Below are 15,515 nucleotides of genomic sequence, written 5' to 3' on the forward strand. Positions count from 1 at the left end.
ATTTTAAGGGTTTTTTTCTAATTATATTATGAAAATATGATAGACACAAACCTTATATTTGCATTTATTTTGCCTGATCGTTTTGGTATTTATATCGAGAAAATCTGTAAGACAGTAAATGAATTGACCTGACCTGGCCTCTGTAAATGTTGCGTTTTCTGTCAACTGCTCCGTGAAACAGGTGTGTTTTAGGTGCTGTTTCGTCACTGAACTTCCAACATGGCTACTGAAAAGATTCAGCAGGAAATTAACATCTGTTCTTGGTTCCCAGGCAACTAGAATGTTAAACAAACAAAAGTTGTTTGAAATGGTATTACGCCAGGGCATTTTGTATGTCTGTGTTTGGTAAATAAAATTGGAAACACAAATAGTATTTTCTAGACAACTGTCTACATGTTTGTTTTGTTCTAAAACGCTAGTGCTACCAGTATCTTTGTGTGCTAACCCATTCTCTGCCTATCACATAATGTAATCAAACTGTTGTTTCTTTAACCCCATTATGTATAAATTGCCACCATTCATTGACTGATCATAGCAATGTCATGACATCCACCTCTCTTCATGGCTTCTGTGGCGTCCTGTTTCACTGTCTTTATATCAAGGCAGGCCTTGGTAGCCTCATGTTCAGTGTTATTTGGTTGTCACTGAAATAAGTCTTTAGGTTAACAGTACTCGGACCATTGTAACATGGCTAGTTCATATTCTTGCACTTTCGGGTTAAGATTACTAATCACTAATGATGTAGTTAGGTCTCGTGTATACTCATATTGCAACAGCTGGTAAACAAACTTCAAAATGAATCATGGATTGCATTTACAATAATAAGTTGTACTTGGCGTGTTATTCTGGGACAAGCTGAGTAGCGACTCGTGCCCCTCTCGTGGCGTAACAGGATGTGTGTTACCTTTAGCTTTGTACATCATTCCTGACCAACTCGTGTTATTCCGGGACAAGCTGAATAGCGACTCGTGCCCCTCTCGTGGCCAAATTTGCGACTGGGTTCCATTTAAGCGCAAACGGGCATTGTTAAAAGAATTGTTAACTCGTTTTGTAATGATTCATATATTTTCCAGATGCTATTTAAAAAACATCGGGACTTAAGGTATTTATACAGTATGACTGAACACAATCTAGGGTATATTTATAGATGCAAGACATGTGTAAAACAAAAAATTATTCCTGAGGAAATCTTTGACTGAAGTACTTGAAGTCACAAACCCATTCAGATTGGTTTATCATATTTTTGCGCATAACATTCATCGATAGGGGCACGAGTCTTCTTGCAGGTTAGGGTAAGGGGTGAGTGGTGACAAATGTTTGGTACATATGAAAATAAAAAAATACTGGGCTCCATTTTTTTCCATGTGTATTTTCCTGCCAGCAGCACTGTAGTTCAGATGTATTTACTACCACTGGATGTTTCAGGCAAAGTCTAAAAATTCAATCTCTCCGTTGGCTGGGGAGTAAGCCTTGTCAGCTCTAGTGCTAAAATTCAGAGATGACACCTATTCGATATCACGCGGAAGACCCGGGTTCAAATCCTGACATGGGTACAATGTGTGAAGCCCATTTCTAGTGTCCCCCGCCGTGATTTTGCTGGAATATTGCTCAAAGCGACGTAAAACCATACTCACTCACTCACTCACTCACTCACTCACTCTTGGATTCCCTTGGCACTGTGTTTGTGGTTAATGGAGAAAACATATTGCTTCATATTGGTTGACAAAGTAAAGTAAATTCATCAGCAGTGTCCAAGTTCAGTTTGTCGAGTTCATTGTTTCTTAGCATCGTAAAAGATCATTTATGTTTGACAAGAGAGGACAATTGTGCCAATGATAATTACAGTGGATTTTTGGAAATTGCTAAATTCACATCTCTTATCAACCCAGATATTCCTAACTGCTTTAAAATGCTGTTGGCGGGATTGGGTGGTCAGGTTTCGCTGACTTGATTGATGCATGTCATCATATCCCAATTGTGTAGATTGATGCTCATGATGTCAATCACTGGATTGTCTGGTCCAGATTGGATTATTTACAGACCGCCGTCATATAGCTGAGATATTGCTGAGTGCGGCGTTAAACAACAAACAGACAAACAAAATGGTGTTGGCATCTCATGTTATTTTGCGATCAGCCAGTACTAAAAAATCCATGTTAATTCTGAAGATTGTTTACCATCATAGCTAGAAATTCGGCTTCACCCTCTCGACGCTGTGGTATTGTTTCAGTCGTGGCATCTTCAATGGACCAAGTTAGTGTTAAAGGAACCAATGTAATTTATGGAAATGTCATTTGTAAATAGAAGTTAAGGTTTTGGTTGTGATCAATGTTGTCATAATTAACCTCGTGGAATTTGTAACCATGTATATTTGTTTTAATGTGAAGTATGACTTACTGTTCACTATAGCTATTCAGGACCTATTGCATATTTTTACATCAGAGAATTTTAATAAAAACTGTCAAAAAATAAATCAGGATTTATTAAAATTAAAGAAAAAGGAAAATCATACATTTGAATAAATTTCCATCTAATTACGAAGAGACAAAGACGGTTTGACCTTGAATTCCAGATTGCAGTGCCATTGAAATGCTCTTTCCAGTCTGCCTCCTTTGTAGAAGCTTGCCTCGAGTGTCATTGTGGAAGAATACCGCCCCCTCTGTTAGCTTACAGTCAGCCACAATAAATCACTGAGGCCTTTCATTTTATATGCTTTGTATTTTATTGGTGCTATGAGGTTTATTTGAGAACATGTACAAGTATTTGCTAGCATCTAGATAGGTGTATACTCCAACATGAATGAGTTTAACATTGCACAAAGTGGTCACGTGGTTGCGGCGGCCACATGTAAACATTACGTACGGGCTGAACTGTACAGTATAAACTTTGTCATGTCAGGACGTGTTCTGTTGTTTGTTGAATAGCCGAAGTGCCTTTGGAGAATACTGCTTATACATGGGGTATAACGTCGCGTCCAAGATTATTGCACTTATAGCTACGTGCATGTACTTGTGTGTGTGGCTGCTTGTACTAGTCCGGACTGATGCTGATTTATAGTGCTAGCCCACTGAGATACCATGCCGCAGTTTAACATGAATACCCCACTCAGACACAGTATACTGACTCCGAGCCGACCAGTCCTTGTTTTAGCCCCTTAATGCCGAGCGCCAGACAGGGTAACAACAAGTACCATCTTTTAACGTCTTTTGGTATGACGCGGCCGGGGATCGAACCCCGGACCTTCCGCTCTCCGGGCGGACGCTCTACCACTAGACCATGGAGGCGGTCCTATAGAAATATGAGCATGTGAGACCGTCCCCAATTCGGGGGGGTTACATCCCATTAGTGAGACATCCCATTAGTGAGACACCCATTGTAAGACAGTGGAGTAGGTGGGATTAATTAATCAAACACAGCCAGGCTACCCACTTAACAATGGTCACAGCCCATGATTAGCGGATTAATTAATAAGAGTAGGCCAGTAATTCTGTTTGAATATTCTCAGGAAATAACTTAGTTAGGAGCTAGTAGGAGCTTACTAAGAAAGTTGAGATGCATGTTTTGATAAAACTTACATATTACATATATAAATTCCCCCTAGTCTGTGAACTAGCAGGTTGAGTTCATTACCAGTCAAAGAGGTACTCTCCAGGTCCTCTTTCAGGGATATCTCCACTACAAGAACAAAGTAAGACAAACTGGTACTCATTGGCGATGTACCGTTAAGACCTGCATTGGCACTCGGCTTCCATTGTCTATATGGATGGTTCCTTCTCCGCCTGCCCAGATCTTTGGAATCAGCTTTACATACTGCATGCACGGAAAGGAAGCATTACCTATCCCCTAGTCTACGCATTGATGCCTGATCGTCGGACTACAACTTACCAACGCCTCTTTGCTCAGTTGAAGGTCCACATCCAACAACTACTGAACCAACCATTCAACCCAGAGACATTCCAGGTGGACTTTGAAGTTGCTGCCATTAGAGCCCTCCGGACAGAGTTTCAAGGTTCAGACATCAAGGGGTGTTTCTTCCACTTTACCCAGGCGATTTGGCGGAAAACACAGGAGCTTGGTCTTGCTGTTTTATACAGAGGTAACCCACTTGTGGAACAGTGGATCCAACGAGCTGCTGCCTTGCCTCTGCTGCCTCTGCAACAGGTTCAGGATGAATGGATTGACTCCATGAACCAGTCTCCCGATGTACCCAATGCTGAAGAATTCAACGACTACATAGTCACAAACTGGCGGATTATGAAGCCAGATTCCCTCTTTCGCTGTGGAACCATCACCAGACATTCGGCCCAAGGACCAACAACAACCTGGAGGGTTTCCACAGTCGCCTCAATGCATCACTGAATCATCGTCATCCTAATCTCTACAGGTTCATCGAGATCATCAAGATGATTGAGAAATCTGAGAAGACCAAGCTATTTCAGTTAGACCTAGGTGCAGCTCCACCAGCAAGAAAGCGTGTGTACAAGGAGATTGACAATCGACTTTCCAGACTGAAGGATCAGCTATCCCAGGGTGTCAAGACACCACTCCAGTTCTTGGATGCTGTTGGCAAACTTCTGAAGATGGACTAAGGTTGTCTCGTGTGACAACCTCGATGTGAACTGTGGTGTGAACTGTGATATTAATTTTAACTGGATTTTAATGGATTTTAAGGGATGGATGAATTAAAATGTTGAATTAAATAAAGTAAAAGAGGGTATCAAACATCTTGAGTAATTTCTTTTGTCTATAATAAGACAAGTCCATTTTCATGATAGGGGTTAATTACCTGATTAACATGTGCAACCAGGTATGACCTTGTTGTTTTAAGGTGTCTCACAACTGGGCTGTCTTACTAATGGGAGGAGACCATTCGGGTGACATTTGCACCTGTGAGAAAGCACGGACGGTGTGAGGTCATCACCTCGGGACAGGTGTTAGGCAATTACCTCAGGTTATAGGCCATTTCATACATGCATGACAACACACGAGTATTGTCTAAATCATCATTTTACCTGAAAAAGTACATTTTAAGGGTAATCACAGTGTCAGTTGGATAGGCTAGATTAGGTCAATTTGCGTTACTTTGATATATGCTATTGTCATAGCCCTATGACTCATATTTATTAAATGAAGCCAGAAAAGCATTTTTCATGTGGAATAAAATGCAGCTTTTTGAAGATCATTCCATAATTTCCAGATAAAGTGTGTGGTCTGATGCTGATTCTTTAAAAGGGCAAGTAAAATGATTGCAATTTTGTTGCGAAGATAAATTTTCCTGTGTACATTTCCCAAGAAAAATTCATTACATTCGGATAAAAAATAAATACTTTATTTAAATGTCCAAGTAAAAGTGCTGAAATCACACTCCGTCATCCCTAACAAACCTATTTGGGGGCGTGGCCTACAACAGTTTTCATTGGCTGTTATGTTTGCTGCGTTTGTGTTTATCTTGTGGTTCTTAGCTGTTATAAAAATGATACTGTTTCTGCAATTTCTGTTAATCCTACAAAATTAAAATCACATACATTGTTGAATGTGTGAAACAACCTTTCATTTTGACTTTGTGAATAATAAACAATCATCAACTAGCATTTTATTGCCAACATCCTGTTTGGGTGATAAAACACCAGACGCCCATGGCACACAATAAGTGCCTGCCATCTTCAGTGTTGATTCAAGTAATGGACATGGTAATCAAATGGGTGATCAGACAGAAAAAAGACAATGTATTAAAAAATCTGCGGCAGAAGAGGGCAGGCTTGGCGTCGGATCGTTCCACAGTACCAGGAAACTGTTTTAACTTCAATAAGGGGACATTGACAGAATTTTTCATTTAAGGGATGATTTCACCAGTCTGTTGATTGCCGTTTTTATTTTTGAATATAACTTTGGTCAAGCATTTGTAATTAAGTATCCCCCAAAATCTGCAAAGTTTCTACGTTGATTTTACTTGACCTTTAAAGCAATATTCCAGAAATATCACGGCTGATGACAGTGGGGGGAATTGAACCTGGGTCTTCAGCATGACAAGCGAACACCTTAACCACTAGGCTACTCCACCATCCCTATGGTTGAGGTATTCCACTTCCATCAATATTATTCAAGCTGGCAAAGTAGTCACGCCATTCTGTATGGGTATAATGACTCGACCAATTCTCCAGGCCTGCACATCTGACCATGTCTATAGTGTATGCCAGTACAAAGATAGCGACTCATGTATTTCTGTCAAGAATAGATATGTAGCAGCTGAAAAATAGTGACAAGTCCCAATGCTTCTGAAACAACCGGCATCTCGTTAAAGCTAACACCACTTTCAGTATAATCTAGAACTGATGGAGGCCAAAGATGGTCATCACTTTGTCAGCAGCCATACTCATGGGTTTAACCAAACACAATCAGGGAAGGTCTGGGATTCATTCTAACAATCAGCAGAAGGTTTGTGACGCCTTAGACGCTGAATCTGGTTATCCTTTCAAACAATAACAGACACAAATATAAACTTGAGACTTTTAATTACAACTGTACATTTTTTTCAAAAATAAACAATATTGACAAAAAAGAATTCACCCCATCTCCTTTGTTTATGTGGTCATGTACAGTTTGGTGAGGACAGGATGAATTCTTATCTAAGGAAAATTGATGAAGCCTGAATCAAGGCTACAGTAACATTCACTCGTGCCATTTTCACATCTCTAATCCTCAAAACAAGTTTTCTAGTATAAAACCTCTTAGAAATGTCACACATACATATTAGAATTATGCAACAAATATGTCAGCTGGTACCCATGGCAACACAAATATCATTTGACAATATCTTCATTTTCATTCACTAATTTCTAAGAAATGCCTATCGAACAATTTACCAATATTTGTGCCAAAGCGTTTTTGACTGATGTTGCCAAGTTTTTCAAGACATGGTCCACCTAGCTTTAATTAGTTGACACTTCAAGTGCACGAGACGGGTTTAAAGTAATCTTGAAAGGACATTTGAAATAGCAGTATGAAATCGAGGCCATAATAGATGATGTCTTTTACCTTGGGTGACACACATGGGAGGTGTGCTCTTTACCGGGCACACTGTTTCAGATGTCAATTAGCACCATGTGGAGGATCGACTCACGTTGCCACCTTGAAGATAAGCTTATCTAATTAGCGAACACAGGACCTCTGGAGCGATCACAAATACTTAGTGCTCATTTACAAAGAAACAGCACCCCACTGTTTTTTTTTCTCAGCGAAACGTGATAAAAATGTTACTAAAATTTTAGGAAAAATTAGTTCCATCTACATACTTTTTACATTTGCATTACTTCTTAATGCATTTACAGCTTAACTTGCGACAATAAAGAACAGCACCTAGCGGTGGTAAAGCCTGACCACCCAATTCCGGTAGTCACCTTTTACGACAAGCAAACTCGCCTTTTATGGCAAGCATGGGTTGCTGAAGACCTATTCTACCCCACGTCTTTTGGTTAGCATGTGTAGGAGGTATTCAGCTAAGAATTGTGGTGACGATGTCGTGGGATCTTTATTTGTTGCCTTGCAATAGTTTTCAAATGATTCCCATTTGTCTTAGAATAAACCTCTGGTAGAGGAATGCAATAGTCCTGTCAGCCTGCGCTGAATAGCCCTACGCACTTAATGCCTTTTTAAGACGAAACAAGCGTGCAGATGAAATCTGCCTGGCTTTAGGTGAGGCAATTTGTCCAGCTGAGATACGGCAGTAATGATATTCCATTAAGGTCACATGACAGCAGCGATGGTCCATATAAAAAGTGGGATCTGAGAGCGAAACAACTTTTCTCTTCACCCAAGACCACCGCTAGGCGCTGTTCTTTATTGTCATAAGGTAATGCAGGATAAGTAAAAAATAAAATTAAGTCACTAAAAGAGATAGCTAACCATACCCAAGCTTACAACAAATCCTTATGATCACAAAGGGATTCTTGATCAGAATAGGGATTCAAGAGCTGAGGATAGAGGTAACCAACTCTAAGGATGGAGGAGGCACGGCAGATCTGTGAAGCAAGAACGACAGCCTGAGCCAATTATCACCATCTCCATAAGCTGCGCCCGGTGAACTGTGTTGTTGCCAAACATTTTCACAGCAAAGCATATTTTAACAATTTGATAGATAATAACTGAATTCAACACATCTGCAATCAATAGGTAAAACCACCATTTTCTTATGCATTTTCATGACTTGTCATCTGCTACATGTATTCCAATGTATACATGAAATCATATTAGCACATGGCACATTAATTTCAAAGTAGAACATGGCACATTAATTTCAAAGTAGAATGCCTCTTTACATGTGTACTGGATGTACATTATGGCCTTTTACAATACAAGTTATATTACAAAAAATATTTGCGAACACAATAACATGGTCGAGCATTGTTGAGAAATATTAAGACACCAGATACATATTCTTAGATTTTTCTGCAACAATGAATATATGTATCTGATTTAGAAACGACTAGAATTCTCTCTAATCAGGACTTCCACCACGGTTTCATGTATTCCTCTGCTTCCTGTTCTTGTTAAAACCTGAAACAAGTGTATAGGTAAGAGTTTGATGGTATCCAAAACTTGAAACATTGGATAACGCAACAAAAGTGATCATAGAATTTTGCTTTAAACATATACTTAAACTCTGACAAGCAAGCAGCAGTGGGGATCTCCCTGACCAGCAAGCAGCACTGGGGATCTCCCTGACCAACAAGCAGCGCTGGGGATCTTTATGACCAGCAAGCAGCACTGGAGATCCACCTGACCAACAAGCAGCGCTGGGGATCTTTATGACCAGCAAGCAGCACTGGAGATCTTCCTGACCAGCAAGCAGCACTGGGGATCTCCCTGACCAACAAGCAGCACTGGGGATCTCCCTGACCAACAAGCAGCACTGGGGATCTCCCTGACCAGCAAAGAGCACTGGGGATCTCCCTGGCCAACAAGCAACACTGGGGATCTCCCTGACCAGCAAGCAGCACATGGGATCTCCCTGACCAGCAAGCAGCACTGGGGATCTCCCTGACCAACAAGCAGCACTGGGGATCTCTCTGACCAGCAAGCAGCACTGGGGATCTCCCTGACCAGCAAGCAGAACATGGGATCTCCCTGACCAGCAAGCAGCACTGGGGATCTCCCTGACCAACAAGCAGCACTGGGGATCTCCCTGACCAACAAGCTGCACTTGGGATCTCCCTGACCAGCAAGCAGCACTGGGGATCTCCCTGACCATCCAACGGTCTCCCTGAATCCCAAGAAGGAACTCTGTATAAACAAATTCAGATATGTACCCCGAGATTCCATATCAAATGTTCCTACACAGGAAAGTCATACATAGCAATCATTGTCAATACCACTGGCTATCCATGCAGCCCCACTGGCTCATTGAAATAAGTATGGTCATTTTGAGATGACTTCATTAAGCATGGAAATCTCACCTCATGAACACATCAGTGTTGCGGAAACTTGAGTTGTCTCTGAAACAAGGGAATCATGTTATGAATACTGTTATTTACTTTCTGAGCTTAATATACTTTATTGAGTTACCATTCAGTAGTGTATTCTAAAGTGACAGTAACGAAAACAGTTTAAAATCACCAGACTCAAACAACATTCATGTCAACAGCTATTTTTATTTGAAAATCTTTTTTCCCCCCTAATTTGTCAAAGGAGTCATGACTCTGTGTGTTGTCCTTGTTTGTTTGTTAACACCACACTCAGTAATATTCCAGGTATATGACAGCAGTCTGTAAATAATCAAATCTAGACCAGACAATCCAGTGATTGATATCATGAGCACTGATCTATTAAATTTGGATACAATGACATGCATCAACCAAGTCATCGAGCCTGACTTCCCATTAGTTGCCTCTTATGACAATCATATAAGTCTTTTACGGCAAGCATGTGTTGCTGAGGACCTATTCTAGCCCGGATCTTCATGGGTAGCGTGTTGTTCTTAACAAAACTGACAACTGTTTCTTACTTGATGCTGTCGGTGTGTGTCTTGTACTCCATGATTGTGTTGGGAGGAAGATTGAGGACCCGCTTCAGTGTGTCTCGGATTCTAGAGGTAGTCACTTGGTCATAGGCTGTTCGGTTCCATAGCGCCAGGATATCCTCCTGACAATACACCAACATGCATTTGGAATTTAATTGTTTTACACAAATTGCATCAGCAACTTTGCAGCTATTAAATGTAAAATCAAAGCAGCCTCAATTATGTAGGATCCTCAAATTATCATGAAAGGTCGGACTGCAACCATACACTTGGTCTCAAAAGCCATATGTCTGAATCCTGAGTCTATCCATTCCCGTCTAGCCAATCCAAGATACAAAAATATGATACAAAATCTGAAAAACTACATGCTATGTCTTTAGCTGTATTCCATGACTTCCTTGTATTGATACATGATCTTAGAACTATAAAAAATGTGTCGTGACTTAATACATCCTAGTTTAGGTACTGTTGCCTGCTAATCTGTTTGTTGTTTAACGCTGCACTCAGCAATATGATGGCTGCCTGTAAGTAATCAAGTCTGGACCAGACAATCCGGTGATTGACATCATGAGCATCGATCTACGAATTGGCATATGATGATATGCATCTACCAAGTCAGTGAGCCTGACCACATAATCCTGTTGGTCATCTCTAACGACAACAAGCATACCCCCCTTCCCCCCCAATAGATGGGTTGCTGAAGACTTATTCTACCCCGGATATTTACCGAACCTGTTACCTGGTATCTGATTGAGACGACGGCGCCACAGATCTCCTCCCCCACCATGAACTGTTCCCCCAGCATGGCCAGCACCAGGTTCTCCCAGCACCGAGATGCCAGGCCCTTCTTTAGACGGATGATCCACTTGCCTCCAGACTTGTTGGCGCTGTCCTGAAGTATCAATACTAACAACCTTTTACCCCTAACACCAGTACTGTTAACAGGAATAAAATAAACCCCATTAATTAGCAATACGCAGTCAACCAGGTCACTGGACGTGTCCATTGTTCCACTGCCTCATACGACAAGCACAAGCTGCTTGTTTGTTTGTTTGTTGTTTAACGCCACACTCAGCAATATTCTAGCTATATGACGGCGGTCTGTAAATAATCGAGTCTGGGCCAGACAATCCACTGATTGACATCATTGGCATCAATCTAAGCAACTGGGATACGATGACATGCATAAACCAGTTAGCGAGCCTGACCACCCAATCCTGTTAGTCGCCCCTTACGACAAGTTGCTGAGTTTATTTAACTGGGTTGTTGAACTCGAACAGATCAAAACATACAGAACTCCCTCCACTGCCCCTACATCAACATTACAAAACATTTTTTATATGCAAAACAAACTTGTTTATCTGTATATCACCATCACATGCAAGCAAATATTTACTTACAACCATCGTCTTTGCAGTGCAACTTCCACAAATATAGAAATTAAATTCAATAATATCCAGATACATCAAACTTGATTTATCGAGTAAAATAGACTTGATGACTGTTGCCAATAGCAACAAGCATAACATACAGAGGAGCAGATCCGGGACCTGGGCCCTGTTCCACAAAGCGATCTTAACGGTAAGATGATCGTAAGTCCCATACTTTAACATAGGCTTACGACAGTCGTAGCGCTAAGATCGCTTTGTGGAACGGGTCCCTGTTCCACAACGCAATCATCGCGCTACAATTGTCTGTAGTCTGTTAAAGGATGGAAGTTACGATCATCTCAGCGGAAACATTGCTTTGTTGAACAAGGCCCTGATCTTTAATCCCATTGGGGAAATGCTTTCGTGAACATATTCACCTCCCACATGGGTCTGATTCCGTCTTTAAACAGATGGTAGTCGCTGTGCCCCGACAGATCTCCCGGCCGGACTAGGTGGCTGTAGTACATCCAGAACTGCTCCACCTGTAACACAGGGAGGGACACAGTCTTCAAATTTTACCAATCTTCCAGAACAGTTAGGGACACCAGAACAGGGCTTCTAAAGTAGTACCCCAGTGAGGAAGCAAACCTGACCCCTAGCAATCAGCATACATGTGAAGCACTAGCCACTGCCGCCCTCATTCTAACATGATGTAACAAATAACTAATACATCATTAATTGTTTTTATTCTCATTTGCCAAACTCTACAATCTCTGTGCAAGAATATATTAACATTAACATTTAGAGTTGACTAGGTGAGGTGAAATGGGGTTTAACATCGTGTCTAATATCATTGCACTTTTATAGTGATGTGAATGCGTGCATGCTAGTCCTGTCCACTGAGATACCATGCCTCAGTTTAACATGAATACCCCACTCAGACACAGTATACTGACCAAGACGACCAGTCCTTGTTTTACCCCTTAATGCCAGGCGCCAGACAGGGTAGCAACAAGTACCATCTTTTATCCTCTTTTGGTATGACGAAGCCAGGAATCAAACCCCCAATCTTCCACTCTCCGGGTTGATGCTCTTCCACTAGACCACTGAGGCAGACTAGGAGTTGACTATATATCGAACTATCAATTTTTTGCAATTGTTTCCCCTACGATTGTACTATATCAATAGAAATTTAAAATACCATTAGTATTGTCGATAATATGGTGAACGCAATAGTGAGCGAGTTAGGTTTAACGCCGCTTTTAACAGTATTCCAGTTGTGACCAGCTTAAAGTGGGTGGAAAGCCCAAAGTGATGCAGGTCTCAGACATTTACCACTTTGGTGAAACCCACCAGCACGGGCATGGTGCTGACAAATCTAGAAACATAATCGGGGCGAACCGGGATTCGAACCCACAATCATAGGTTTCTGGCGTGCCGAAGGAACGCAACTCTGCACAGTGAACTGCGGCGCCTTAGATCACTGGGCCACCCATGCCCCCGGGTGAATGCAATAGATACAATAAGCCATAAATAAGATATGAAATGAGCATCAGAAATCTGCCTAGTGTTTATTAGCAAGGATTATGACAATTTCAAATGAGAGTTACTTCCCTTTGGTTTGAGCAACAGGGAGGAAAATGGTGGATTTTGGCATGGTCAGCAATACTTCATTCACTTCTGTCACACTACCATAATCATCAAGCCCTTAAGTGTGGGTTCTACTGCCATACAATTGCAATAATGAAAATAGCTACAATAGTCACCCATAATTACCATTATACTTAATATCATTTGTTTGTTTGTTTACTCATCAATATTCCCGCTATATGACGGCGGTCTGTAAATACTTGAGTCTAGACCAGACAATCCAGTGATTGACATCATGAACATCAATCCACGAAATTGGGATACGATGACATGCATCAACCAAGTCAGGCAGCCTGATCACCCGATCCCGATAGTCGCCTCTTACGACAAGCCTAGGTGCCTTTTACGTCAAGCATGGGTTGCTGAAGACCTATTCTACCCTGGATCTTCACGGGTAACTTAATATCAGCCACTTGAGTGTACATAAAGCACAAAAAAGCACCACTTTTCCATGATGCAAAAATTAGTAACCTGACTCTTATTACAACATAACAGCACTAAGTCTTTAAATTTTTCACCTTGTGTCAGTACTGTTCAAATTACATCATCTGGGGCTACATATAATTAAATCTGGGTCATGCATACCAAAGGTTGACAGCATGAAGCTTGATTCAAGCCATCAGGGCACAATGACATATCAGTCAGGTGACCGGCTGACCATGGGACTTATTGAATATTCATCACAATTTCGAGGTCACCAGGATCAATGGATGAATACAGCATGTAACATTTAGAGATGCAGTGTTTCAGTGAACTGTTTGTTATTAAACACCTGATTCTGCAATACTTCAGCTATATAACAGCAGTCAGTAAATAGTCCAGTCTGGACCAGGTTATCCAGTGATTGAATTTATGTGCAATGATTCATGCCATCATCGGGGCAAGATGACTCGTAATAGCCAAAGCACTAAGTCTGGCCATCCGATTCATAAACTTGCCTCTCTTAACCCGCATATTTTGCCTTGGCAGGGACGTATTTAAGATTCGTAACTAACCACCCGTGGCAGGCATCTTGGGAAAATACTTATATTTTTCAAAAGTTCCTATTTTCATAATTCAGAGGTATAATGCAATAATATACAATTGTGAAATGTTAAGTTCCAAATTGAGAATTTTTATTAACATTTGCTGCCGACTTGGGGCAAATATCGGCCTCTAAGCAGGTCGAGATAAATCCTTGTGTGGACTAATATTGTTACCCAGAATCCCAACAGGGTCTGTTAACTACTACTTACAGATGCAAATGATGCTACCAATTTGAGATTCTGATCATAGCTTGTTGTCTGTTTGCCCGGCGTTCTCCGAGAAAACCAGTAGGAGTAGTTGTACTGCAGGGGGTGTTCACCGGGACCAGGCTTCTGGAATCACAAACAACCTCTGTCAACAGATCTACTTTCACCCAAAACAAATTTGGAGGACCTCATCTTATGGGATTTGTTATGTTGTATCAGTGCACTCAGCAATATTACAGCTGCAGGACTGCAGCCTAACATGCTGATCAACTGATCAATATGGTCGCCTTTCATGACAGCAAAAGCTGCAGAAGACTAATTATAAGCCAGAACCCCGTAAGGGTACAACTGCATGAGCTGAGCATCAACTCATACACTTATACCCCCTCAAAGTGATGCTGGTCTCAGAGGTTTTGGTGAAGCAAATTGTAATTGGTTAATTATTATCACAAACAATTCCTGGTGGTGTTGTGGATCCTCACATTTCATAAAGAATTTCTGAAGAAAAGTTTAACTGGAATACAAAATTTTCAAGATTTCAGTTCAGATGTCATTCTAATTTAAATTTGAGACTAATGAGGCACAGGAAAACTTGATGTATGTACCGGGGGTGGTCGTGGTGGTGCATCTAAGTTATCTTCCTCTCCACTGTCATCTGCAACTTTTAGTCTGGAAAACAAATTCGTTTATATAAACAAACATATTTACACGATACAAACTATGATCCTTAACAATCGTTTATTTAGAACTTAAATGTTTACAAAAACAAATGAACTTAACCAGACCACATGGCTTTTTGGTGTCCGTTTTCAGCAGAACATTTATGCTTTATTAACCAATTTCACACTTATGTCTAGTCAGGCCTGATTCTATCAAAGAATAGTAAAAGAAAAGTTATGTTTAATCACGAAGAATATCATTATTCTGTAATCATATGTTCAATCCAAAAAGATGTGGGTAAATTGCATCCAGATACGGATCGAGGGAGTGTGTGTTGATGAAAATAAATGTACACATATCCTGGACTCATCATGTTCGTTCCAGCGGTAACGAACGACTGACTACGATGCTGGTAAATGGCGAATGAACACAAAACAATCTTACGCGTCAAATTTGTTATTCATTTTCTTCGTAAATTTGTAAAAAGTCGTGCTCTGCCGTGACTTTTATTATGGTTTCTTAAAATGTTTTCCATTGGTCAATGTTTCATTTCCTTTATCTTTAAGACCTATTTTGATTGGTTTAAAG

At 40.8% G+C, this 15,515-nt stretch overlaps 2 protein-coding genes across 2 annotated transcripts; one reads left to right on the forward strand and one right to left on the reverse strand.

Moving 5' to 3' along the window:
* Positions 1-3,858: 3,858 nt before the first annotated feature.
* Positions 3,859-4,589, forward strand: LOC139448837 (uncharacterized). The gene is made up of 2 exons (XM_071230363.1): positions 3,859-4,203; positions 4,296-4,589. The coding sequence occupies exons 1-2, from the start codon at positions 3,859-3,861 to the stop codon at positions 4,587-4,589; spliced, it is 639 nt and encodes a 212-aa protein (XP_071086464.1).
* A 1,919-nt stretch (positions 4,590-6,508) lies between these two features.
* LOC139447253 (eukaryotic translation initiation factor 4E type 2-like) lies at positions 6,509-15,452 on the reverse strand. The gene is made up of 8 exons (XM_071228519.1): positions 15,372-15,452; positions 14,873-14,936; positions 14,271-14,393; positions 11,823-11,927; positions 10,755-10,907; positions 10,001-10,137; positions 9,453-9,491; positions 6,509-8,553 (listed from the first exon to the last, which is right to left on the reverse strand). Exons 1-8 carry the CDS (start codon positions 15,389-15,391, stop codon positions 8,547-8,549), a joined length of 648 nt encoding a protein of 215 aa, XP_071084620.1. The 5' UTR covers positions 15,392-15,452; the 3' UTR covers positions 6,509-8,546.
* Positions 15,453-15,515: the final 63 nt, after the last annotated feature.

This window comes from Haliotis cracherodii, unplaced genomic scaffold (genome assembly GCF_022045235.1).
Source record: "Haliotis cracherodii isolate W230 unplaced genomic scaffold, xgHalCrac1.p SCAF_7, whole genome shotgun sequence".
NCBI classification, from domain to species: Eukaryota; Metazoa; Mollusca; class Gastropoda; order Lepetellida; family Haliotidae; genus Haliotis; species Haliotis cracherodii.

What these genes read in the sequence shown, in the direction of transcription:
- LOC139448837 (XM_071230363.1), top strand. Translation starts at nt 3,859, where the DNA reads ATGCCTGATCGTCGGACTACAACTTACCAACGCCTCTTTGCTCAGTTG. An exon ending in CCATGAACCAGTCTCCCGAT is followed by an intron (nt 4,204 to 4,295) that starts GTACCCAATGCT and finishes AACCATCACCAG; the next exon opens with ACATTCGGCCCAAGGACCAA.
- LOC139447253 (XM_071228519.1), bottom strand. Translation starts at nt 15,391, where the DNA reads ATGAATAACAAATTTGACGC. An exon ending in CACCACCACGACCACCCCCG is followed by an intron (nt 14,394 to 14,872) that starts GTACATACATCA and finishes TTGTGATTCCAG; the next exon opens with AAGCCTGGTCCCGGTGAACA. An exon ending in GAATCAGACCCATGTGGGAG is followed by an intron (nt 10,908 to 11,822) that starts GTGAATATGTTC and finishes TTGATACTTCAG; the next exon opens with GACAGCGCCAACAAGTCTGG.